The sequence below is a fragment of the Cyprinus carpio genome, chromosome A2 (genome assembly GCF_018340385.1).
Source record: "Cyprinus carpio isolate SPL01 chromosome A2, ASM1834038v1, whole genome shotgun sequence".
Classification (NCBI taxonomy): domain Eukaryota; kingdom Metazoa; phylum Chordata; class Actinopteri; order Cypriniformes; family Cyprinidae; genus Cyprinus; species Cyprinus carpio.
In genome coordinates this window covers 3697892-3725122 of record NC_056573.1, presented here as the reverse complement: position 1 = coordinate 3725122, position 27231 = coordinate 3697892, and the positions used below count along the sequence as shown (strand labels likewise).

Genomic DNA, 27231 nt, shown 5'->3' with positions numbered 1-27231 from the left:
CAGTTTTTTGTTAGCGGCGCATGTGTTTTATTCAGCGCTTTTAATGCACATTAATCAACACAGGCTGTATTTTCCTCCAGGTCTCTATTGTAACGCCACTACAGATGAAATCGGAACTTGCTGGCCAAGAAGCAACTCTGGACGAATAATAGAGCGACCGTGTCCGGAGTTCATTAACGGCGTCAAATACAACACCAGTAGTAAGTGGCTCCTATTGGCTTTTCTTGTTCATTAAAAACGTCCGAGGATAAGGTTGCTGGATTCAGGTGCATAATTGTTAGTCTATTTATCTGATGTTCAGTCCTTCAGTCAGAGTTAATATAAAAGGGGCCCCACAAAGTGAGTCAGTGAATTTATAGATAGAGGCATACATTTAATATCTGTTTTTAGAACATTTAAGACTTATACGACTTCATGGACATGTATAGCTTTTGTTTTTTTTGTTTTTACAATTGTTCTTAATATAAATTACATGCTATATACATATATTAATAATTTACACAACTGTTTGCTCTCAAATGTGCTTCTGCAGACAATATTATCTGCCCAGCCACATTTTTTTCCTTTCATTATTAATGTGCAAAATTTAGCAGAACAGTGAAATTCTCCTCACACACACATCTGGTTTACTATCGCTGTGCATGGGGACTTACCATGCATAATGGATTTTATACTGTACAAAATTGCATTTTCTATTGCCCTACACCTAAATCTGCCCGTCACAGAAAATTCTGAAATTTTTACATTCTCAATTCTTTGTGTGTTTTTTAAAGCTTGTTTTCTGATGGGGAGCTCAATATAGGTGCCCACTGTGGCACCAGTCCCCATGAGTCAGTGTGCATTCAGGTTTAAGTTTGAACACACACACACACACACACACACACACACACACACACACACACACACACACACACACACACACACACACACACACACACACAGAGGACGGAAAAGCTGTCTATTTTGTTGCATGAATTTTTGTGAGATTTTTCATAAATGTGAGAAATATATGCAATTGTTATAGTTACATATTTGTAATATGTACAGGGGTGATATTTGCCCCTGAAAACCAATTCTGGGGCAAATCTCACCACTCACCACAAAAGAATACCTTTAGACTGTTACACTCTTGTGAAAGGAAGGTGCACAAAGATGAGGGTATAAGTCTTGTATGGTCCAGCGGGAGGAGGAATTCAGGATGGTGGGGAAACACAAGCAGCATACACAACTAATAACCAGCAACTGAGAGGACTAAACAAGAAGTATTTATACAAACATAAGAGAACAACTAATGACTTAATTAACAGGACACAGGTGAACAGAATGAACTCATCAAGGGAACCAAGGAAAACTAGGTCAAGGAACAAAACTAAACAGGAGAACAGGAAATGAAAGAAACACAACAAAAGTCCATAATCGTGACACTGACATATATTTAAGTAATTGTCACTCATGCTCATAATTATGTAATCATGACCTCATGATGTTCAGATCATGAAACATTACACTGTAATTCAAAACGCAGACATACAGTATTTGATACAATCTGATCTATAAGTAATCTCTGTAGCATTAGACATTTTCCAGCTGCAGTTTTATCATTGCATTTTAATATGACTTATGATAAAATCACTGAATACATATAAATGTGGATCTTCCAAATGTCTCTTATCTTCTGTAGTAGCTGGCAGTTATGATCACAAATCAGTATTTAGCGGTTCCCTCCTGTGAGCTCGCACAGCATGTAACTTTGTTCAGTGTATTGATGTGATTTTCACATTGGAGGATAATACAGGGCTCCTAGGCAAATTTAAGCCTTTCACTGCTGAGCTTTGAATGTATATTTTAAATAGTAAAATGTCTCTCTGTTTGCTCGTATATGGTTATATTGCAATCTTATTGACTCTTTTTTTTATTCACAAAACTGGCATCTTATGCACTGGCATCACTAACCCAGTTTACCACCTTGATGGGATAGCGCTGTGCCATTAGCACTCTTTTCTGCACAAACAGGCCTCCTTTCTGTGGTTTATAATTAGGTTTATTATGTGTTTGATTCACAAAGGTCTGCATGCCACGGTTAATGTTTCAGACGTTTATTAAAAAGGATGCTCATGCTCATTTTCTAGCCAACATGGCAGCAGTAATTTTAACAAATGATCAAATGATGAAGAAAAGCATCATAACCAGCAGATAATGTGTTTGTAGCGTTACCTGATTTACATGATTGCTTTAGTGTAGTGGGTGCTAAAAAAAACAAAACAAAACAACAACAACAAATGTAAACAATGCTATCACAGTGTGCACAGAGCATTACTAGAAAATTCCCAGCAGAATGCATTACCTAATTACGATCACATTATTAAGTTTGGTGGATGTAGAAGTTGTTTATCAATGAAATCATATTTGCTTTCACAGACGTAGCTTAAAATGATGAGTCAAACCTAACTGATAACTGGTGTCACTAAACCCTTCTGCTGTGTTGAGCCGCTGCCCGAGGCATTTTCGCCTAGCACTTGTGTCTAACCCTCCTGCTGGCAAGATCCATCCAGCTGTCTAGTGCTGTCTCTCGAAGTAATCCATTGGATCCTGACCACGGTAGCTAAAGGCACAGATACTCAGTGTTGGATTCTCCCTCTGCCTCACTTTCAGAACTGCATGCAACAAGGTTATTAATTTATAATAAAGTAAACTTAAAAGTCATTTAAAATTGTTTTGTCATTAACTAATCATTTACTAAACATTAATATAAATTTGTAGATAATCTTATTTACATAAGTGATATGTTAACATGTCACAAATGTTTTGTAAGTAATCTAAAAATGTTTTCGTAAATCATCACATGATCATAAATCATTAGTAAATGATTATTGATGAGTTATTTACTGATATATTCTGAACCACTTAATTTACAAATTTGTTGTAGTATCGTAATATTGCAAAACATGCAATTTTTTAACGAATAGTAAATTATTTGTTTATTCTTGTAGCTCAACCAGTAAAGCATGGCACTAGCAATGCCAATATGGTGAATAAAGTTTATTGAATATATGCAGGCAAATGTCAAATCTCAAATAAAAGCATTTTTTTTTCCATCAAAATTTTCAGTTTAAAAATATGGAAAAAATATTTATTCTTAAGATTCTGAAAATTTTTTATACTGTTTGAATTACAGTAACATACAAACCCGATTCCCAAAAAGTTGGGCCACTGTACAAATTGTAAGTAAAAAGGGAAAGGAATAATTTACAAATCTCATAAATTTATATTTTATTCACAATAGAATATAGATAACATATCAAGTGTTGAAAGTGAGACATTTTGAAATGTCATGCCAAATATTGGCTCATTTTGGATTTCATGAGAGCTACACATTCTAAAAAAAAGTTGGGACAGGTAGCAATAAGAGGCCGGAAAAGTTAAATGTACATATAAGGAACAGCTGGAGAAAAAAATCCCAACAGAGTGGCAATGTCTCTCAGAAGTATTGGGTATAAAATGAGCCTCTCAGAGTGGCAATGTCTCTCAGAAGTCAAGATGGACAGAGGATCACCAATCCCCCCAATGCTGAAACGAAAAATAGTGGAGCAATATCAGAAAGGAGTTTCTCAGAGAAAAATTGCAAAGAGTTTGAAGTTATCATCATCTACAGTGCATAATATCATCCAAAGATTCAGAGAATCTGGAACAATCTCTGTGCGTAAGGGTCAAGGCCGGAAAACCATACTGGATGCCCGTGATCTTCGGGCCCTTAGACGGCACTGCGTCACATACAGGAAAGCTACTGTAATGGAAATCCCAACATGGGCTCAGGAATACTTCCAGAAAACATTGTCGGTGAACACAATCCACCGTTCGCTGTTGCCGGCTAAAACTCTATAGGTCAAAAAAAGAAGCCATATCTAAACATGATCCAGAAGCACAGGTGTTTTCTCTGGGCCAAGGCTCATTTTAAAAGGACTGTGGCAAAGTGGAAAACTGTTCTGTGGTCAGATGAATCAAAATTTGAAGTTCTTTTTTGGAAAACTGGGACGCCATGTCATCCGGACTAAAGAGTACAAGGACAACCCAAGTTGTTATCAGCGCTCAGTTCAGAAGCCTGCATCTCTGATGGTATGGGGTTGCATGAGTGCATGTGGGATGGGCAGCTTACACATCTGGAAAGGCACCATCAGTGCTGAAAGGTATATCCAAGTTCTAGAACAACATATGCTCCCATCCAGACGTCGTCTCTTTCAGGGAAGACCTTTTTTATTTTCCAAAATGACAATGCCAGACCACATACTGCAACAATTACAACATCATGGCTGCGTAGAAGAAGGATCCGGGTACTGAAATGGCCAGCCTGCAGTCCAGATCTTTCACCCATAGAAAACATTTGGCGCATCATAAAGAGGAAGATGCGACAAAGAAGACCTAAGACAGTGTGAGCAACTAGAAGCCTGTATTAGACAAGAATGGGACAACATTCCTATTCCTAAACTTGAGCAACTTGTCTCCTCAGTCGCCAGACATTTGCAGACTGTTATAAAAAGAAGAGGGGATGCCACACAGTGTTAAAAATGGCCTTGTCCCAACTTTTTTGAGATGTGTTGATGCCATGAAATTTAAAATCAACTTATTTTTACCTTAAATTATACATTTTCTCAGTTTAAACATTTGATATGTCATCTATGTTGTATTCTGAATAAAATATTGAAATTTGAAACTTCCACATCATTGCATTCTGTTTTTATTTACAATTTGTACAATGTCCCAACTTTTTTGGAATCTGGTTTGTATTTTATTTTATGATATGCAATGGTTTCCATGAGAATAAATATGATTATCAGGTGCACACCAAACATAAAGAATATTAAAATGTTATATATCTAAAAAAACTAATCGTGTCATGTCAACAAATGGAAAAGTCATGGGATCCTGGGATCATGTGACCTGCCTTAGATTGTCTGCTATAAATAAAATGTCATATGCTTGGAATAATATGAATAAATTCATATTTAATAATATCCTATTTATTATTTGATTATTTCAATCACCAGTTTAAAAATAGGAAAATAGACACTTGTAGCATTATAAGTTAATGCAACCTCTTATTTACGTAGGGTAAACATAAAGCTGCTTGGTTTATATTTTTATGTATGTAATTGTGGGCCTATATAATACATATTTTAAAATGAAATTGCATACGTGTTGCTGTCATAATAATGACCCATTTCACATGTTTATGTGCTTTCCTTCTCTTTTGGGGTAACTCTTACCCTACCAGCGTTTTTTAAGAAAAGTTGTCAGCCTTTTTGACGATTTTTGCTAACATTTGCAGGACCGCTGAATATTTTCTTCTATGAATATATGAACATACTATACATCAAAATACAGATATGAGCCACTGCTCAACTACAACAACAAAATATTTTATCTTCATCTGTTCTTTCTTTATTATCACTTGAACATAGGAAGTTTAGTCAAAAATACAACATTCTGGACAAAAAGCGGAGAAAAAAAAGCATTTTTATCAAAGGAGTGCATTTTCAAGCAGAATACACTGTTTACACGCTCGTATGTGTATTTATGCACACTCACACAATGTTGGTAATATTGTTGACTTTGCTCCACAAAAAGTATTTGAAGAGAACTGAACTGAAAACCTCACTGAATCAACGATGAACCGACTGAAAAATAACTTATGAGAGATAATTCATAAATTCTGTCGCTATCAAACTAGCTGCGATTGAGCAAACAGCTGCTTACCTCCAGTTCGCATTGCAGAATGGACATGAGACGTCCGTGACCTTTCTGTGACATCATGTGCATCTCCCTCAGTGACTAAATCATCCTGATCAGATTCAGAATGATTAAATGATGAGTGATCAGACTCATCAGCACCTGATCAGCCTTATATCTCTGCATTTTTCTGATATTTGACCCACATTCTCGCTACACCTTCCAGTTTGTGCCAATCGCTGTGGATGTGGATGTGGATTCAGACGGCAATTAAATTACCACATGACCTTGGTGTTTGTCAAAAAACAGTAGGCAATTGGATTTTTTTACTGTTTTTTATTTTTTATTTTTTCACAGTTGGTGGAAGAAACACACAGGCATTCTGGATTCGGACGGCAATAAAATCACTGACTAACCCCTGTAGGAAAATCGCTTACTTCCCCATAAAAACAATTATCATGCGAATCAGTCTTTTGCCACATATTGATATATTGATTACTATGAAATATACAGCTTTTAATGGTAAATACTAGTATTCCATTTGTTCACCTCAATGGCTGCTTAAATAAATGTTAGACTTGACCCGTCTCTGATTCATTAACAGCGATTCTTTCAAACAATCTATTACAGGAACCAAATCCATTAGGGAACCCGATTCAGGTATCTGGTGTCAGGGTGAGCTACTGTAATAGGTCAGAAACAGCTGAAGGTAATGAGACAATAATAGAGAAAATGAATATCTAAATAATAATTATTCTTATAAACTCCAATTCAATAAAAATTGTCGTGGAAATTCTAATTCAATAAAAATTTGTAGAGACTAAGAATGAAACACCAAACAGAGTTTTGTCTTTGTATTGCTTAAATTCTCTGCAGAGAATGATCTGGTTTACACACAGAGTCTGTGTGCAAAGAGATAACACAGACTCAAAGCCCACTTTTTATAGTATGTAAAAAGAATACATTGAAGGACATATTAGGACCTTTGCTCAGTGCACATCACCCCATAACACATGCACATTACATGGTAAATGTCTGGTTACTCTCAAAACTGCCCGTCCCTGTTACACAGTTTCCCCTTATACAGTATGCTGTTTTTCAACCTAAAGCATTTTCGTCACAAGTTACATAAAAAACTCAATATCCCTATGGACTATATACTACCTTGATTATTGAATGTTTAAAAAGATACTTAAATGAGAGGAATGCAATCAATGCAAAATTAACAAAATAAAAAATTTCCATAACACTCCTCCCTTTTGATCATTATTGATCACTTATATTGATTAATGTAGATAAAATTTTTAAACACATTACCCTTATAGTTCAAGCATGTAAATTCACTAGGATTTAAAATATCATCACTCTCATAAGGGTGAAAAAAAAAAAAAACATTTGCATTGTTTTTCATGGAATATAATCATTCCTAACATATAAGAAACCTATAAAGAAAACAAACAACCCTTATATTTGATTATAGGTAAAAATCTTAGTGTGATATTCAAACAGAAGAAACTTTCTTATCTTTCCTTCGGGTTGCATCATCACGTAACACGGACACAGTTTTATTTAAATACATCTCACAATCGGCATATATCCATGTTTCAAATCGCACACACCTGTTTCAAATATATTGTTTTCAAATTAAATGTCTTTTGCCTGCTCATTCATCTGTTAAACAAATAGCTGTTGAACTTCTTGGTTTGGGCTCTGTTGTTATCAAATGTACATTGACAACAAGCCTCTAGTGATATTTAATATTTAAGATATTGCTCTATTAAATGGCTTCATCATGGTTGGTCACTTTCAGTGACAGTTTAGTTGACTGACTTTGGAAAGCTCTTTTTTCAGCTTAGATACTGTAAATTGCAGTTTGGGAGGCTAAACTTAACAACAACTATTCAGATAAGAATACAAACACTTAAATTGAATTATGACACTGTTGTCTTCTGTAGAGCAGGCTTTATAGCCGAAACTGAAGTTGGTTTATAATTAATGAACATAGCAGTGTTGACAGTGGTAATGCTTTGAAAAAGTCTGTATTGTGTAAAGATCTACATAAAAAATGTGACCCTGGACCAAAAAAACAGTTTTAAGTGTCAGTTTTTCAAAATTGAGATTTGTACATCAAATGAATAAATCATTTTTCCACTGATGTATGGTTTGTTAGGAGGACAACATTTGTCCAAGGTGCAACTATTTGAAAATCTGGAATCTGAGGGTACAAAAAAATCTAAATATTGAGAAAATCACTTTCAAAGTTATCCAAATGAAGTTCTTAGCAATGCATATTACTAATCAATAATTAAGTTTTGATATATTTAAGGTAGGAAATTTACAAAATATCTTCATGGAACATGATCTTTACTTAATATCCTAATGATTTTTGACATAAAAGAAAAATTGGTAGTTTTGACCAGTACAATGTATTTTTGGCTATTGCTACAAACCCTAGCGACTTAAGACTACTTTTGTGGTCCAGGGTCACATATAAATGTGACTTGAATGATACATACATAACTATCAAAACTTACATATATCACTACTTAATCAGTGTGTGAACATACAGTTCATCTCACCTTATTTTATGGATCTGCACCTTTAATAACCAGATTAAAATAACAGTGTCCACTAAGATGTCAACAACTGTAAACAGTTTCTCATAAAAAAATTGCTTGCCCATTCAATGCCAACATGAGCACCATCTATAGTATGTAATACATAAAGCCTGTAAGCCATATTATTCCAGTGATTGAGGCAATAGCCAGTAGAAGTCTAGTCATAGCAACAAGCTAAACTTCTTTGCAATAAGGTTTGTTCCCTATTGCTTTTGTTGTGTTTTTGGTGTATATATAAAAATCTAACTTCTTAATCTCTTTACTGTATTTTCTTTAGTTTTACTCTTCCAATTTAAGCCAGGAGTGCATCCAAATTAGGATCAGTAATCATTTAATTTACCATTAGTTATTTTGATAAAAGTGATATAGAAGCTCAAACTTTAGTAAATGTTCATCTTCAATTTCCTTTTCAATATCTAAGTTGACAGCAATCAAGTCTATGAAATATTTCACTCTTTCAGAAGCTCCCTCTGCTTTGGTTTTTTCTCTAGACTAAGTCCCTGGTTTCTTCTCAACATAATCACACCCCTGCTGTGCTCACTTCACCTCCATGGATGTCTAATTTCATTAGCACCTTCTGAGAAGTATAATGTTCTCCTTAGCAGCCCCAACAAATAAATTCAAGTTTGATTATTAAATGAATTATTCCTTTATATTCTCACTCTCGTGTTCCAAACCTGCATGTTGCAATTTTTATTCCATGGACTACAAAATAAGAAATTTAAACAATCTGTTTACAGCTCTTTCCATATTACAGCGATGATTTACTGCAAATATTCTCTGCCACTGCAGCTCTCAGTTCCCATTATTTATCCACATGTTCAAACTTGCATATTGTGCTAGGTAGCATCACACACAAGAGCAAATAGTGTTTAGTGTCAGTGATAATAAACCTGGCATGGATTATCAGGACCAATGAGATTTCAGGGTTTCAGCTTTGGTGAAGATTGTCAGCGAATTTACATTTGTGGAGCTGCAACTGGTTTAACCACAGATGATTATGCTTAATAAATCGAGAGAAACAGAACCAATCCGATACAAAAATTCTGAGTATCTGCCGATACCTATCTAATACTAGCACAGTTTTTTTTTTTAAATCAATGTAGAATTTCTGTACCTCTGTGTGTTGACCTGATCACCACTTTTTGGTATTAAACACAATCTACTAAATATAGAAAACTTCATTATACAGAAAAATAACCAATGAAAAATATATATAATCATAATCTATGACAAAAATACTGTTACAAACTAGGTTAGTGGATAATTCAGCAGCAAAAGTTATTCTAGGAAAATTAAAAGCGCACAATAAGTTTATAAAATCTAAGTATTTAGTGGGGAACAAATAAAAGTGAATAAGTGTAGGACTAAATCTGGTAAAATGTTATACACTGCTCTTTGTATTGTTGTAAAATATATTCATGAAAAACAAGTAAATATATTCATATATAAATATGTACTATAAAATTAAAAGTAGTTTCTCTTAAATGTATAGCACAATTATGAGGCAGCAACATATGATAGATAGGACAGAACAAGAAAGGCTATTAACAATCTTTCATTGTGCAAAAGTATTATAATATGAAAGGCAGAGCGGCCAAAGTGCTTCATGCACATCCCGTGCACAGAATGACGTGCTTAAAGCAACATAGAGTCACAGCCAGCAGAAAAGTTTAAAGCACAATGGGAAGAGGATATTGATGCAAAGTGAGAGAAGAGTTTATGTCAACCTGAATTTAATGACTTTAATATTCATTTGTACCACACACAAAACTATGGAATGGCTTCAGAAGACTTGGGATTGCATGGAATCTTTATGGAAAATAATGTTTTTGTGCCTTTCATGGTGCTTAAAGAGGTCATATGATGCTGCTAAAAAGAACATTATTTTGTGTATTTGGTGTAATGAAATGTGTTAATGCGGTTTAAGGTTCAAAAAACATTATTTTCCACATACTGTACATTATAGTTTCTCCTCTATGCCCCGCCTTCTGAAACGCGCCGATTTTTCGGTCTGAAAAGCGAGGTGTGCTCTGATTGGCCAGCTATCTAGTTCATTGTGATTGGCCAAATGCCTCAAGCGTGTGACAGAAATGTTACATCCCTTAACATATTTTGCCGTCTCGTAGGCCAGCAGCATGAGACTCAGTCCAGCTGCTCTGTTTGTGCACATCCCACCATCGGTTCTCTTTTAGCAGTTCAGTCAATGTACTGTTAGGAGTAACTGAATAACTCGGAATATTTGTTTATTTCACGTCAGAGGGAATGTAATGCACATTTATAAACCGAATAACTTAAATAATTTGTGGATTAGTCCACACTGGAGACGTGAACCATTTCAAATGATTCAGATAGATTTGGTGAACTGGTTCGACCGGTTCACTTACAAGATCTGGACATCACTAGATGAGACAAAACAAATAAAACCCATTACAAATGAGGCATTCATTGTATCCAGTGGGGACATAATTACTGATTATATTGACTCATACTGTCTTTTTACACGTTGCGTTGCGTATCGTAATGCGTAAACATAAAACCATGTCTGCATTTGTGATCTGAAAAACAACAAACAACAAGCCTACTCTGCTGCTCAAAACTTGTGTTTGAATCATCATTGGCAAATTATTTAAATATAAAAAACATACTTACAGGCTGTGAGTCAGAAGCGCCAGACTGTCCTTGCTAAGTTTGAATTGCCCAACTTTATAGAAACAGCTGTTGTGCCACAGACGCATTGCAGGCTACTGGTTCAGGAAACAGTCCTCATCCTCCATAAAATGCGCAGCACACATTTGAATATTTGGGTTGAACTGTTCTGGAACACTGTTAAAATACAACTTAACCACTGATTTCTAGTCATGTCCTCTTTTGGAAGAACAAACAAAGTTTCACTTCAACAAAACACACAATGACATGGCAGCTGCGGCAACAGGGAGAATAAACGTTATGCCTTCTTTCTTTGCGTGAACATTTGGGTGGCATTATGCAAATCTTCCCACATACTGACGTAGAGATGTGGGGGCGTGTTAGAACGAGCTGTTTTAGGGGGTTGTGGTTGACCCTTAACTTTTATAAAGAATATCTCTTTGGGTTTGAAACTTTAGTCTTTGTAACTTTACAGATCTTCTTTATGCACCAAGAGCTTGTAACACTCTAAAAGAGAAAGGAAAAATTTAAATCGCATCATATGACCCCTTTAACAATAACACAGAATAGTATACGCACAATTAGAGGTCGACCGATATATCGGTCGGCCGATATATCGGGCCGATATTCGTCATTTTTTAATATATCGGCATCGGCCGATATCCGTGTTTTAGTAGCGCCGATTTAAATTCAGGCACGTTCGGCGGGCAGCCCCGTGTTATTGGTGCGGTGGAAAGTGCTGCTGCCGCATGTGAAGGACCCCAAGCCAAAACTTTTTGGAAGATACAACAACAGTCCTGGGAGATAAAGGTAGTCAGAGAATTTCACTCTGTAAATGAGGTGGAGTAGGTGGCAGTTCTCACAAACACTGCAGCGTTACTCCGCCCCGCTCACAGACAGCACCGTGCTCAGAGAGACAGCTGTCCTAGAGCAGCACAGCACGGTGAATGACATTTGTTCGGAAGCATGGTTTGATGCAGACAATAGCCAGGTTTCCATCCAACTCATTTGCATTTAGGGATGTCAATATTTGATCATTTCCATGATCGATCGTCGTTTAAATTAACAATCAATGAATAAGCTTAATGCTGCAAAATGCGTCTGCAGCGGTATTATTATGTGCAAAAGCCACTCGGAAAAAAAAGCTTTCTCACCCGAATTAAAGGGGTTTTAGTCCGAATAAAATGCTAGTAGCAGGACTGTAAAATGAATATGTGATTATGATCATTTGATAAAATGAAGAGAGCGCGCTGTACTTTTGAGATCATTTTACTTTGTTGATTGTTTTCCGTCAAGGAGACAGGATGAATGCGCCTCTTTAAATGGTTTCGTGGTGCTGGTTGTTGTATTTTAAAATGCAATTGCAATGTTTTCAAATGACACTATATAGTATTAACAACAAAATTCTCCCAAACGTAACTGTGGCGCTTGTGGCTGTGCTGCGCAGCAGTCAGTGAACCGCTTTTTTTCACATTAAACATTTTATGCGAGTATTAATGACCAGTACTTTATTTGATCCTGTTCTGCAAAATGTTCGATTTTGAATTTTTGCATTCCGGTAGGCATATTTGTTTTAAAAAATCCTGCATTTACAGTGCATAAGATCGTGACAGTGGGTGTGTGCGTGCAGACGAGCATGAGCGAGCGCGGGTTTTGGCTAGATGTATTTGGAGGTTGTTGCTCACGTCTCGTTCTGCACATATCCAAATGTTTCAATAATCGCAATGTATCTGAATGTTAAACTATAATATTTTTTAATTTTTTTTAATGTAAACTAGACGGAAAAGATCATCCTCTTCACATGAGTAAAAACGTCCTTGGCATAACAGCAGAGTGGACCGGTATACTACGGTCTATTTAAACTGACCAGTGTAACTTTTTATATGTTTGGTTGACTGTACTTTATTTTAATAATCAACAGACTGCGATGTAAATTTGAAATTAGAATGCACATTAGATGTTCTGTGTCATTTATACCAAACACAAATGTGGCTGGTTGCTAGTGTGTTTGCAGCACTACTATTATTAATTTTTTATTTATTTTATTTTTTTATATTTTCAGTTTAATTGATTTTTATTTGTAAAATTTTATTTCTTTTATTTAAATGTATATTTAAGTTTACATTTATGTTCCAACAAACTTGAAAAATTCTGCTTGATAAATGCTTGATAAAAAATTTTATGTAAATGATTGACTTTTATATATATATATATATTAGGGCTTACCTGTATAATATATTTAATACTTGGTCCGTTTATTGATTTGTTTTGGTTAACTTTAGATAAATTTTTTTTTTATTTGTAATACCATGGAGTGCACAAAATTAAGATTCGAGAGATGGTTCAAGTCAGTGCTCAATAAATGATGATAAGTTTAGAAATGTTGTGCATCCACTTATTATTAGTGTGACATTTTAGCATGCAAATGAGGGGAAAAACTTCAAGATATCAGCCCTAAAAATCGGCAGCACATATCGGCCATCGGCTGACCCTGACCTCTAAACATCGGCATCGGCATCGGCTATAGAAAAACCCATATTGGTCGATCTCTACGCACAATATCAGTCTATTCTGACTGATAGTGGATCTGGCAGAACCAGTGCATCCCTAAGTATATCCAAACATCTGTAAGTATATCCAAACCATCCCTAATTGTAATACAACTTATCGTGCAGCCCTATTTGGACGGAAACAACACCGACTTGAGCTAAATACGACACTGTTGTCTTTTAGATCTTCTTTACAGCATAATCTCCATAGTTGAGTTTCCATAATTGATTCTGCTGTTTCCCAGTTTATCACTGTGGAGCTTCTTTGACACAATCTGTATTGTATGAATTGCTATAGAAATAAAGGTGACTTGATTTGACTGGACATGCCTAGTGTAGACAGCTCAAGCTGTTTTAGCATGACAAGGGATGTTCACATGCACAATAGGGTGTAAGTGATTTATCTTTGACTTTTCCCCATTACCTAATGAGTGCTACAACATACAGTATAATGGCACTATTATGTTTTATGACTTTGACATGTCAGTAACTGAACTGTGATAACTGTATTTTAATCGCTGCACTAATCTCTGATTCTAAATCTGTTTAATGACTAACTCTGTATCAGACAAGGTGCATTTTCAGGTGTACAACGCTGTAATGCTCAGATGTGACAGAAGCTTGTACTATTAACCCACTAGTAAAAAATTATTTATAACCGTTTTTACTGTATGTGATTTTGTTTATACAAAATCTGCACCTCTCATCCTTTTTACAGGTTAAGCATTTTAGTTTGAATGTGGATCAGGCACATTTTGAGGTGGCTTAAGCTCTCGGGCTTTGACAGAATTGCTATAGTCCCATGACAGAGCTGGTGGTGAGAAGAAAATGTAAAAATAGATTGAGCTGATAACGATGTCTATATTTAAACAGCCTTTCTCATCTCCTGGTTGGGTTTTTTCCTTCCATTAAGGTTCATTTCCAGCCTAGCAAATCAGCAAACCTTTAAGCATCTTCTCAATTACCAGTCCTCGAAACCATCCTGCTGAAAGAATACAGACACCTAATCACTAAATAAAATCTTTGTTTGTTAAATGTATGAAACATCTTCATGTGACCTGTGATTATTCTGCTATGAGACCTGTATGAGGGGAACTGCATTCATACAGTTACTAAAGATCACTTTGAAACCAAGTTTTAGAGAATAATTGCAAAAAAATAAAAATAAATAAATATATATATAAGTAATTAGAAGCCTTGGATCAGATGCCAATTAGTGTGATAGTTTGTTAAATATTACAATGATATTCATTTGTTGGTCAAAGACAAAAAAGATGTTTCAAACATCAGAACAATAAAAGTTTAATATAGCGTTATTTTTTCCCCTGTACTTTAAAATGTATCCTATTAATTAATTAGCAAAAAAATAATGACTCTCTTACACTTTTACCATGATTTACAGAAGACACCCATTAAAATGTCATTCGGTGTACCAGTAGTTTATACACCAAAAGGTCTTGTCAAGCATTTTTAGAACAAGAATCGTTAGATGACATTAAAAGACTCTTGTTTAAGAATCACAGTTCAGCCCCAAAAACGAATTCATTTTCATTTTAAATATTTTCCAGTCTTTGCCACTATTCTTCAAACCACTAGGTTTTATCTATTTGCCAGGAATTTAGTTTTAATTGCTTAGAATACAACAATATTTAGTATGTGAAAATTTTCTTTTATATATTTTAATAAGTACAGGTCAGAATAAGTATGTAGTTTAATTTTTACATAAATACATCTGACATTTTATTTTTTAAAAAAATTATTTGAAACATTAAAGTTGACACTTTACTTGAATTTAGTATGCTTTTTATATATATACAATTACTTTAGTAAATTTAATTTGATGCTGACACCAAAATGGGACGTCTCGTCTTTGACACATTCATACAATTATGACTTATTTTTTTTTATTTTTGGTTGAATTATTTCTTTATTGCGTCCTGCAGTATGTATTATCCCATTACAGAGTGACTTCTATCTATATATTTTATTATGTTTTTATTATGATTAGTTTTGTAAGTTTATTTTACAGTGTAACCCATTACGAAATATTCACACAAACAACTTAGTATGCAAAATTATTGACTTAACTTCTATTTACAAAGAATTGAATCAGCCTACCAGAATATTATTACTTGCTTTTTGCAGGTGTGCTACCGCCTAACTCGATAATAAATACCCTCTGATGATCTTTCTCAACTGTTGTGATTTTTTTTTTCTTGCGATGGCCAATGTTGGATTAACTTTTACTGACACCTACGCAATAATCAATTTATTCTGTAAGGATTTTCAGAATGGGTTGTTTGAGTGAATATTGAATGCATTTAAAAAGCCATTTCTTTAAAATGATCATTAGTTAATCCATAGTAAGTAAGAGGTTAAGTTAGTAGTTTCCTTGTCAGCTTTAAGTATATTTATACAGTTCAGACTTCCACCTTCAGCACACAAAGTGGATGGATTTTAAAAAAGCAAGCTCTAGAGTCATTTGTCTTGTCATTTTTGGTGCAGGTTTTGTTGAAAGAATGCCAGGTTTTAAGTTGTATGTACATTGCTAATGGGATTTATGGAAATGGAACATTCAATCAATATGTCCATCACAAGCGTCTTTAAGTTTGAATTCTCCCTGTGTGTGTGTGTGCCTGTGTGTGTGTGTGCGTGTGTGTGTGTGGTGTTACTGCAAGCTTTCTGTGTTTATCCACTATTTACCGGATGCTGGCAGCACTCAAAATAATGAATAGATTGTGCTTAAGTCCAGACTCAGGTAAGCTGTTATGAACTGCCACTTTCCAGTTTGCTTAATAAATATTAATGGCAGCAGAAGATGTTGCTAAAGAGGTTTATGCATCTTTTAAAGATGCCCTTAACATTTGTGCTGGTTAATGGCACATTCGTTATTCCAAAATTTTCATTTATATCTGTGTTCTTCAATGAAGCACGAGGTCCTTGATTTCCTGCAGAATACAACCCCTGGTGTGTCATTACGAAACTGAGCAGCCTTCAAGATACTCAGCCCTTCCATTACAAACAAATAAATAACTCTCAAATCTGACATTGCTAATTTGGTTGTCTTATTTGTCATGTTCCCAGGTGCTCCACTCCTTTTATCATTCCCCTCAATTGCTAAAGAGGATACCACCTGGTGGTTGGATAGCTTTGTCTTTCCTGCCTGCATGCTTACTAGAGTTTGCAAAGAGAACCTGCAGCCGTTTTGATGTTCAGTTTAGAGAGAGAAAAAAAACATATTCCTGTTATCTGTTTGTGTATTTTGTATTTGTATTTTAACCTGCAGCAGGGGTGTTTCCATCAAGGAGGAAAGAAAATAATTCAAAGTACGAAAATAAAACAACACAAGTATCACAAAATATGACATTAAAAAGTGTATAAGTCAATCATTTTTCTAAAGTAACACTGTCCATCAGTGAAACCAGCAGGTAAAGTTAAAGTGTTCCCTGAGCCCATTGAGTTTATCAACCAGGGCTGCGTGAAACCTTGTGGTGCTTGACGTAATGCCAGGGGGTCCGTATAAAGTATGAATTTTTGTATATTTGTATATTTTGACATGACATGTTCCCATTAAAAAAATCCCATAAAGCTGATGAAATGGCCAAATACTGGACAAGTCAACTAACTTGAACTTGAATTATACTTGATTGCATTTGGTCCTCACTCCTCACAAAGACATTTAATGTTCTGGGTGTCCTTGAGGATGGTTCTGAATTGGACTGGGGTCCGGTACTCAAAAAGGTTGCGATTCACTGGCCCTAAAGCATGTGGTGGGTTTGTTGGGGGTAATTAAGAATGAACGAGGGAGAGACAGGTGAGAGGCAATGCCTCCATTGCGCTTTTAACACGTAGCAGGGATGAGGAAGGCATTTGAAATACAAGTGAAGATAATCCAAACAGATATGACAGGTGATAAGAATCCAAACATGTCACATAAATCCAAATAGAGAAGACAATAATCCAACAATAATTCAAAAAGGCAAAAGCTTTACCAAAACTAGTAAAGACAACGACTGTCATCCAAAGACTCAAACATAGGTGAGTATACACAGGCAAACAATAAGGCACAGGTGAAACTGATTGGACTCTATAATAATGTAGGCTTCTGAAAAAATCTGAACTTTTGCATGTTCGGATATGATCCAGATGGGTTTTTGAAAATCTTGCAAAAAAAAAAAACCTCACATGAAATCAGATTTTTTCAAAACTTATTGAAAACACAGTTTGAAATGAGTGCCTGTAGCACAACACATAATGACTCGTAACCAATGCAGCACATGCAGATTATTTTTTTAATGTCTGGACACACAAATCTGATTTGTTTTCTGGCATTACCGGGTCATGCAATCCTGCCTGTTATTCACAAATCAGTATGAATGAACAAAATGATGACGTTAATGGGAAGACTAATTAAAAACTGAACAACACTCTTAAAAGGTTTGTGAATGTGTTAGTCCTACGAACACAGAAAGTGTGTTGAAATTTTTTACACACAAATGTGTTATAGTAACAAAGTTTGTCAAGTATGTGATATTTTTGATCCATTTAAATAAAACTTGTATGCAATAAAAACAACAAACCCACATGTAGTATATACAGAATGTATTGAACCTGCTACATTGACATAATAAGTCAAAATTCAAGAAAGCAAACAATCAAAATATAGAAATTTAAACATTAAAAAATGCTGCTTGATTGAAATGTTCCTGAAGAGTTAATGGTTAAGCAAGTGTGTACTCTGAATTTAAAAATGTGGTATTTGACAATATCTTAAACATCAATCATTTTTATTTATATATTTTAATCAGCATACAAGTGTTGGCGAGGGTCGGTGAGATGAAGTCTGTCACGTCAACAAATGCTTACCGTGCATATGTGTAAAATGCCTCTCGACCATCTACAAATGATCAAAAAAGTTATTTTCAAAGTTTCTAATGCCAAATAAAAACAATTTTTTTCTTACTTGCACATATGGAAAATATCCACAGATGATGAAAAACTGAAGTGCGAGGAGACTTGCTTGTGAGAAGAATAACGACTCATGAAGCGACACAAACAGCAATGTGATTGGCTGATAATTAGCACATACTGAGTGGGACACAGTGTGTATTATTTTTTTTAAAACACATTTAACACAAAATGAGACAAAAAAACGTGTTAGTCGTAATACAAAAAATGTTTCAAGAATAAACATCCTTTTGGAGAGCGAATTTACAGTATCACCACTTTGTCGTGGAAAAAACTTGAAATGGCCTGAAAACATGATCTGTGGGGTGAAATTAAAGCCATGTCTCTGCGTCTGTGACCAGTGTTTACCGAGCTTTCATGCCTGATGATATGAAAATAAGCTGACTATTAAAAAAGAACTAAACATTAGTAAAAAAAAAAAAAAAAAATTAAAAAAAAAAAAAAAAAAAAAAAAAAAAAAAAAAAAAAAAAAAAAAAAAAAAAAAACAAAAAAAAAAAAAAAAAAAAAAAAAAAAAAAAAAAAAAAAAAAAAAAAAAAAAAAAAAAAAAAAAAAAAAAAAAAAAAAAAAAAAAAAAAAAAAAAAAAAAAAAAAAAAAAAAAAAAAAAACGTTTTTTTATAGTGATAACTGGGACATGAATTTTACATATAATTTATAAAAAATAAACAAATAAAATCCGTGAGGACTTTGCCTCCTCATTTCAGAGCACTCTGTCTCCGCCCTGGAGATATGCCTAGAGTCACATGGGTTAAATTCATGCGAGTCGACATGTTTGGATAAAAAATGGTAATGAAAGTGGTTGCAACAGACTGTAATCTGCTCTTCAAATCTTCAAGCAAAAATCTGCCATAATCTTTGCCATAAACTTTTTTAACGCTATTGGAGTATTAAAAAAACATTTATGAGGCAGTTGTTGTAAGATCTCATTGGTGATTTCAAATATGAAATTTAATTATAAGCTTGGTGAACAGTTTGGGAGAATTTGATGTTTCCCCATTCAAAATGATACGAGCTGCACCTGCATGCCCCGAGAGGCATTTCAAAGAAGGCTGCTGAGCGAAATGACTTATCTTAAAGGGACTTTGCCCTAATAGGTCTAAAAAAAACAACTCCAATTTTTAACTTGCAACCATGCATTTAATTTGTGGTAACATGTCCCCTGAATAATTCTATAAAAATTATTATATTCCAACCTCTCAACTATTTCAAGATCTCACAAAAATACCCATGGATTATTTTCAGAGTGTATGTTGTGCTTAACAGCACCTCTTAACATTGGTAAAAAACAATGCAGACTCTTATTGCTAGTATCTTGTACTCGGGTTTATGTCATTTGTAGTTGAGGAGATTGAGGACTGTTCGTGAGCTCAGTCAGGTTAATTGTTGCAAAATGTATTACAGCACTCCCTCTACTCCTCATATATTTGTTTTTTGGAAGAAGTGTTTCTTCATGCCCTTTATTCTCTCCTATAGGTAAAGTCCTTTATCTCATTTTTTTCCTTAAATGTCACAGTGAAGGGTTGAAAGATGTTTTGAGAACATGATTTATTGAGGTCAGTAAAAACTTGTTTATGACAATAAATTCTTTGTCAATAATTTAAACTCTACTCGATGGATAAATAAAAGAAAAAGATGGTGGGTTGGAGTTTATTTTTATTTTTTTATTTATTTTTTTACCAAGTGCAAAGGGACAATAGTCAGAAGATGTGAAAGCATCTATTGCGAAAACAGTCACTGCGGAGGAGAAAGCGTTTAAACACCATAGAAAATATTCACCCTCCTTTAAAATAATCACATTTTGGTTGCTTAAATTCAATTCCTTAAATTAAGACATAAACTACTGATGTCTAGTGGGTATAATGGGGGGAAAGTGAAGCTAATTGCTTCAGATGGAGAAAATGGAGAATGAAGCCCCTTTTTTTATAAGCCCTCTGATTTTATAAGTCTTCCTGGAATTTTTATCTGACCACCAGTTAATTTTAGCATTGTTCAGGGTCAGTGATGATTTAATTGGATGAATATTACCAGTTAACTTTGAAGATACATTTTAACTTAAAATAATTTGATTTGAATTTACAAAATATTTTTTTCGTGATGTTGATAAAGGAAGGATCTTAGCATGCTTCAGTGCTAAAATAAGCTAAAATGATGCATGCTGGAACATGCCAAAAATTATAAAACACTACAAAGTCTACTAGAGCTAAATTAAAAAATGATTAACAACCCCAAGATTGCTGTTTATACTTCCAAAAAAAAAAAAAAAAAAAAAAAAAGTTTATCAAGCTTAAAGTCAGTGGTATTGTTGATTCTGTGATGAAAACATTTTGGATTCTTGTGATATGCATGACTCAGTAGTTGAAAACAGGTTAAGGGTCAGATTATTTATTAAGATAAATAAATTACAGGATAGTGTTTCATACGCTGTCAGCTCAATTCTGTGAACCAGTAGATTTAATTAACTTACAGTGCTGTGGGTCTGTAAAAAATGGGATGCATGGGGTGCAAAAATGGAGAATGCAGTACATAAGGGCATCGTACAGGGGGAGGCAACTATGCCAAAATCATTCCTTGAAAATCATCTTTAATAAAATGTTAAGTAATCAAAAGCTTATTCATTAAATGAGTAGCATTTTTAGATTAGTTGAAAAATAAAACATTTAATTACGAAATTACATATCAATCACTCACATTAGCTACTCTGTCACAGTCACATGACATGCAATAAAATTGAATTGTGGATGACAAATTACAATTAAGAATATTTTTTTTCAACTTCTGTTTCTATTGAAATTGTGCAGATAAAATTAATGTATTGTTTAATAATTAAAATAGTTGTATTGGTTTTTACATGGCTGTTCATAAAAAATGTCTTAAAGACTTGATATATAGCATAAAGCATGTATAATAATAGCATATTAGTTTTAAGCATTTATAAAAATATATTTTTCGTGAGTTTGTAACCACTGTTTCATAGTATACAGCATATGCAAACAGTTTCATACTTAAAGTTAACATTGTAATAATCAATTTACTAGGATAATGAAGAGATGATAGAAAATGACAAATCAGGTAAAAAGAACAGGTAGGAATGGGTCACACAGGACATTAGAGATTGCAGGTTAGAGTATTGCAGATTCAATGTATATATTTTGTGATTTATTTTTGTATTTTGTTGAATGGGCTTTTTCAGCTATGTTGATCCAGTGGACGAAATAAGCTCACACAAAATTCATATGCTTGCAAAATGAGATGGCAGAAAAAGACGAGGTGAGCAGCCACTTTCATTCCTGCAATGATAGCCTCAAGACCTCCGCAAAACGCTTTGAGTTCACACTAGACGTCAGGACTGGCGGAAAAATATTGTGCGTAGTGTTTACATGTCCGGTCAGGCGGTTTTCAGTGTCTGTTTGAATGCATTCGACCACATGAGCATCCACACTATGGGAACAATCCAGTCTAATGGAAGTGGTCGAAAGTAGAGAAGCTCAAAACATTTTACACCCTGTTCACACCTGTATTTAGTGTCATCTACTTGTGATGGGATCGACCAAAACACATCTTAATACTGTTAATAAGCGTACATCAGATATCAGTGATGGAAGCAACCACTTCCATTTTTTTTTTTTTCTGTAAATCCTTTCAATGCCAACTCGCTATTAATTTTCTGGAGCTCAGCCATCCAACTGCACAACACTGTCAACACACTCTCAACAGGTACTTGATATCCTTATAAAAATTTTTTTGTCAATTAAACTTTTAAATATTCACTGGCTCCTTTTTTTCTTTTTTTTACAGAACATGTAAGTGTAATCAAGTGAGAGAAACACTGAGTTATTGATCCATATTGTTAGAGTTTTCAATAATTACTTGGATTTATGCCCAGTTACAAAATCACTTTTTATCTCTTTAACTTTTAAACACTGTGGATGGCTCAGATACTGCCTATTTTGGACTTTGTAACCTTTATAGGGGCATGTCTTTTTTTTTAATTGTTTGAATAAGTTCTTTGATGTTCAATAATAATGTTAATACAGTTTTTTTTTTGCATAAATAAACAAATATATAATCAGAAAAACCCTCATTCTCACCCTTTGTCTGAAATATTTCTCCTTTCAGGCTTGTCAGTAAATGGTCACTCATATGATTGGCTAACGTCATTGCATAGGACAGAAGTACTTTCAGGAGCGGCAACCGATAGGAGTGAAGACTGTCAGTGGTGCTCACATGTTACCTGTCTTGAGTGCAAACGAGACAGGACAGATAATTTATGGCGCAATTTCACTGTTCTGTATGATTTGTCTGTAAACAGACATCAATATAATAAAATGATGCATGAAAATGAAAGTGTCAGCAGTCTCAGTGAGTTTGATTTATACATTGATAGTTCTTGTTGATTATATAATGCAATGAGCACTTTAGCACTGATGTAATTCATATTAAAAGTTATCTCTGCATATTATTATTGTATGAATGAGTCATCTGAAATTGTATATTGACAGATTGTTTATCTGGTGAATGATTTATTGACCAGCACAGCTGTAGTTTTTATAGGCAAACAGCACTCTCCAGCAGCAGAATGTTACTTTCTTTAGTAACAAGCAATAATTCCTAGTCAAATCAGAATGATATCTTAGCTTTTCTGTCCTTATCATGACAGCGACAGCACTAGGAACAACACATACAGCAAAACATTTGCTGCTCTGACCCCCGACGCATGTGCAGGGCATCCAGGTTCAGTGACTACAAGCCAAGCAACTCCACTCCAGCGGTCATGGACGTCTCCTTCCTTAACGAGCTAAATGACTTTTATGCTCGCTTCAACAGCGACAGCAAGGAGACGGCCACCAAAAACCACACACTCAGCAGACCACCAACCTCTCAAACTCACCTCCACAGATGTCCACACTGCATTGAGCCGGATCAACGCACACAAGGCGCCGGCCCGGACGGCATTCCTGGACGTGTGCTTAGAGCATGTGCAGAGCAGCTTACAGGGTCTTCACGGACATTTTCAACCTGTCCCTCACCCAAGCAACTGTGCCAACATGTTTTAAGTCCACACTCCATTGTGCCAGTACCGAAACACTCCTCCCCGATGTGCTTAAATGACTACCGCCCTGTAGCACTCACACCCATCATTATGAAGTGCTTCGAGCGATTGGTCCTAGCACACCTCAAAGACTGCCTCCCACCCACACTGGACCCACATCAATTTGCCTACCGCAGAAACAGGAGCACAGAGGATGCAGTATGCACAGTGCTGCACTCTGCACTCACACACACCTGGACATAAACAACACATATGTACGGATGTTGTTTGTTGACTTCAGTTCAGCATTTAACACCGTCATTCCCTCCAAGCTGACCACAAAACTTGGAGACCTGGACATTAACAACCTCCCTCTGCAACTGGATCATGGACTTTCTGACCAACAGGCCTCAGCATGTTAGGTCAGGCCACACCTGCTCCACCACCATCACACTTAACACCGGCGTACCACAGGGCTGTGTGCTGAGCCCATTCCACTTCTCCCTCTACACCCCACAACTGCAAGCCTGTGCATGGATCCAACTCCATTATTAAGTTTGCAGATGACACCACAGTTATTGGCCTCATCAGTGACAATGATGAGACTATCTACAGGGAAGAGGTACAGCACCTGGCCACATGGTGCGCTAACAATAACCTGCTCCTTATACACCAGTAAGACAAAGGAGCTCATTGTGGACTTCAGGAAGAAGAAAGGAAGCACGCATGACCCCATCCACATTAACGGGATGGTTGTTGAACGTGTCTCCAGCTTCAAGTTCCTGGGAACCACCATCACGGAGGACCTGTCCTGGACCACAAACACCTCCAGCCTGGTCAAGAAGGCTCACCAACGCCTCTTCTTCCTCAGAACATTGAAAAAGAACCAGCTGTCTTCAGCCATAGTGGTTGAACTTTTAACCGGTGTGCGATCGAGAGCATCCTGACCAGCTGCATCACAGTCATGGGAACCTGCTCGGTGGCTGACCGCAAAGCACTGCAGAGGGTGGTGAAAACTGCCCAACGCATCACAGGGACCACCACTTCCTGCTATTGAGGACATCCAGAGGAAACGCTGTCTACGTCGAGCTCGCAGCATTCTTAAGGTCTCCTCTCACCCTGACATTGTTTAACCTCCTGCCCTCCGGGAGGCGCTTCAGGAGCCTCCGGACAAGGACCAGCAGATCCAGGAACAGCTTTTTCCCTACAGCCTGTCTCCTTGCTGAACTCTGCCCTTGACACCCCCACACCATAACACACAGACTCCTCCCCCACTTCATCACTACATCTGACTGATTATTTATTTATTATTTATTTATTTACACAAGCAAAAACAGCAAACTGGCTATTACTTGCACTACTGTCTGTTCATCCAGGAACACTGAATAACCCATTGCACACTGAAATATTTTTCTATGCACTTTACTTCCATTGCAATAGTGTAAATTGTTCATATGTTCATAGTTCTGCCTATAGTGTACATACACTTCACATATTTCATCTGTATAGTATGTTCATAGTACACCTATCTTGTATATCATGCTGATAGTATTTAAAAATCTGTAAATTTTGTCCATAATACTTATCTGTATAGTTATTGTACATATTGTAGACCTTGTATATTCTGTACTTACTGCTTATTGCACTTAAAGTAATATTATAAACAAATAATTGCAAACTTCTTTTTAAAAATTTTTAAAAAAATAAACAAAAGTCAATAATGGTGATCAAAATATCATGATAGCGACAGCACTAGGAACAACACATACAGCAAAAAATTGGGTGGGAATGAGGCTTCAGCCATTAAGCAATTAAATGCTGGTGAATGTTGGATAACACAACATCCAAACCAGCCATTTTTGGATAACAACCAACCATCATTATTATTACACAGCTCCCAGGAATATTTGATTCTGATTGGTCAGTCACAACATTCCGAGGTGTGTTTATTCCCTGATATCAACCATCGTTCATGTCGGGGTTTATTCTGCAATAACAACCGGTTGGATGTACATTATTCCTTACTTAATGTATTCAGTTAATAACGGTTGACATTTTTGCTACAATACCACGTCAATAAATAAATAAAAGAACCAAACTGAGAAAACTTGCTGTCATTGTTTTTTTTTTTTTTTTTTTTTAGTATTGTAGTTAGTTATTAATAAGAGGGCACGGATGCAAAATTCACTTTTACATGGTGTGTGTATTGTACACAACCACCCTACAATGATAATCATCCACCCAGTGCTTTTTTTTTTTGAGCTGTAAACATTCCGTCATTGTTTCAACGCTGCTGCAGGTGTAGACAAGATCGGCTCCTGAGCGATTGAGGTGTTCTGTTGTTGGATGTAGGAATGAACACAGCATTCATGATTCACTCCCGATGCAGTGGACACTGAAGACGCAGTGGATTACTTTTGTTTTTGAAGAGAATACGCTCCTCGATCTACCTACATGAGTTTATGTCTGCGTGAATCATTTTACTCAAGACTGCTTCTGAATGAGGGACAGTTCAAGGCAGGTTTTGCTTAAAAGTTCAAACTCAAGGAACTCAAGTTCTCACTGTTAATAATCCAGCTGCACCTCCAGAAGTAAGTCCCACACTTTATATTTCTTGTGATTATTTGCAAATCGCCTTTGCTCTTTCATGGAAGAGAGGGGTGTGGTGAGCAGAGCTCATTATCATTTAAAGAGACATGCACCAAAACAGCTCACTGTGAACAGAGCTGAATACCACAAAGAAAAAAATCAACTTCCTAACATGACCACTGAGGAAATTTAACCAAAGTATGTTGCAGACAGTTCACGAAGACCGTAAAGAATCATACAAATTTGTGGAAAATGGGCATCCGATGTCCCCTTTAATGTAAAATGAGAGTTCAATCATTAATGTATTTTATTTATTTATTTATTTTCAATGAAGACTTTGAAGTCCTGTGAAGACCTTCAGCATCATCTTCGCTAACTTCTAATTATATCATATAATAATAAAAGAAACATAATCGCTAAATCCTAATACTTAAAAAAACAATTTTGTATTAAAAAAAATCAAAAAATATAAATAGAAAAAAACAAAATGGAAAAATATCATAATATTAAGATGTAAAGGAGTATGTGGAGATTTTGTATTAATACAAAAGCAAAAAATATAAATGGAAAATCATGAGATGGGAAGATTTGGTGATTGCTTGTATCTTAAGTTGTTATATATAGACTGATTAAAAGGGTTTAATTGTCTATTTCAAAGTGAGAGTGAAACTCTCTCTAAATTCCTTTGAGTCTTATCTTGTTGATGTGTCTTTGCTGCTTTGGTACCCAGAGGCCTGGTTCTGGATCTGGGTGTTAGTTGCAGCTTAGGGGAAATTCCTCTGATACCTAGTTAAGTTGATGGGTGATTAGTATTGTGGATTATTTATTAAATATAATAAATAATTGTGTGCACCAAATGACTTTGCCACAAAATCACCCAATCACCATGGCCAAAAAATTATTACCTCAAAAAATTTAAATCATTCGAGTGTCAAAAACTGTACACACATTAGCATGCTCAATGTCTTAGCATCATGCTGACCAAGTTTGGTGACAGTCTTATGAATCATCTAGGGGTAGTATTTAAAAGTTTTTAAAAGCTTTTGTGCAAGCCTAATGCCTGATGATTCTGGTCTGTACACACATTTAGAGGTTTTTGAGAATG

The 27231-nt window shown here is 35.5% G+C and overlaps 1 protein-coding gene across 1 annotated transcript in view; it reads left to right on the top strand.

Annotated features, from left to right (window-relative positions):
- The window catches only part of LOC109078967 (corticotropin-releasing factor receptor 2), a 71276-nt gene that overhangs the window by 295 nt on the left and 43750 nt on the right, over window positions 1-27231 (top strand). Inside the window, exon 2 of the mRNA XM_042769564.1 lies at window positions 81-200. Within this exon, the coding sequence (XP_042625498.1) occupies window positions 81-200 (120 nt within the window). The remainder of the gene's footprint in view (window positions 1-80; window positions 201-27231) is intronic.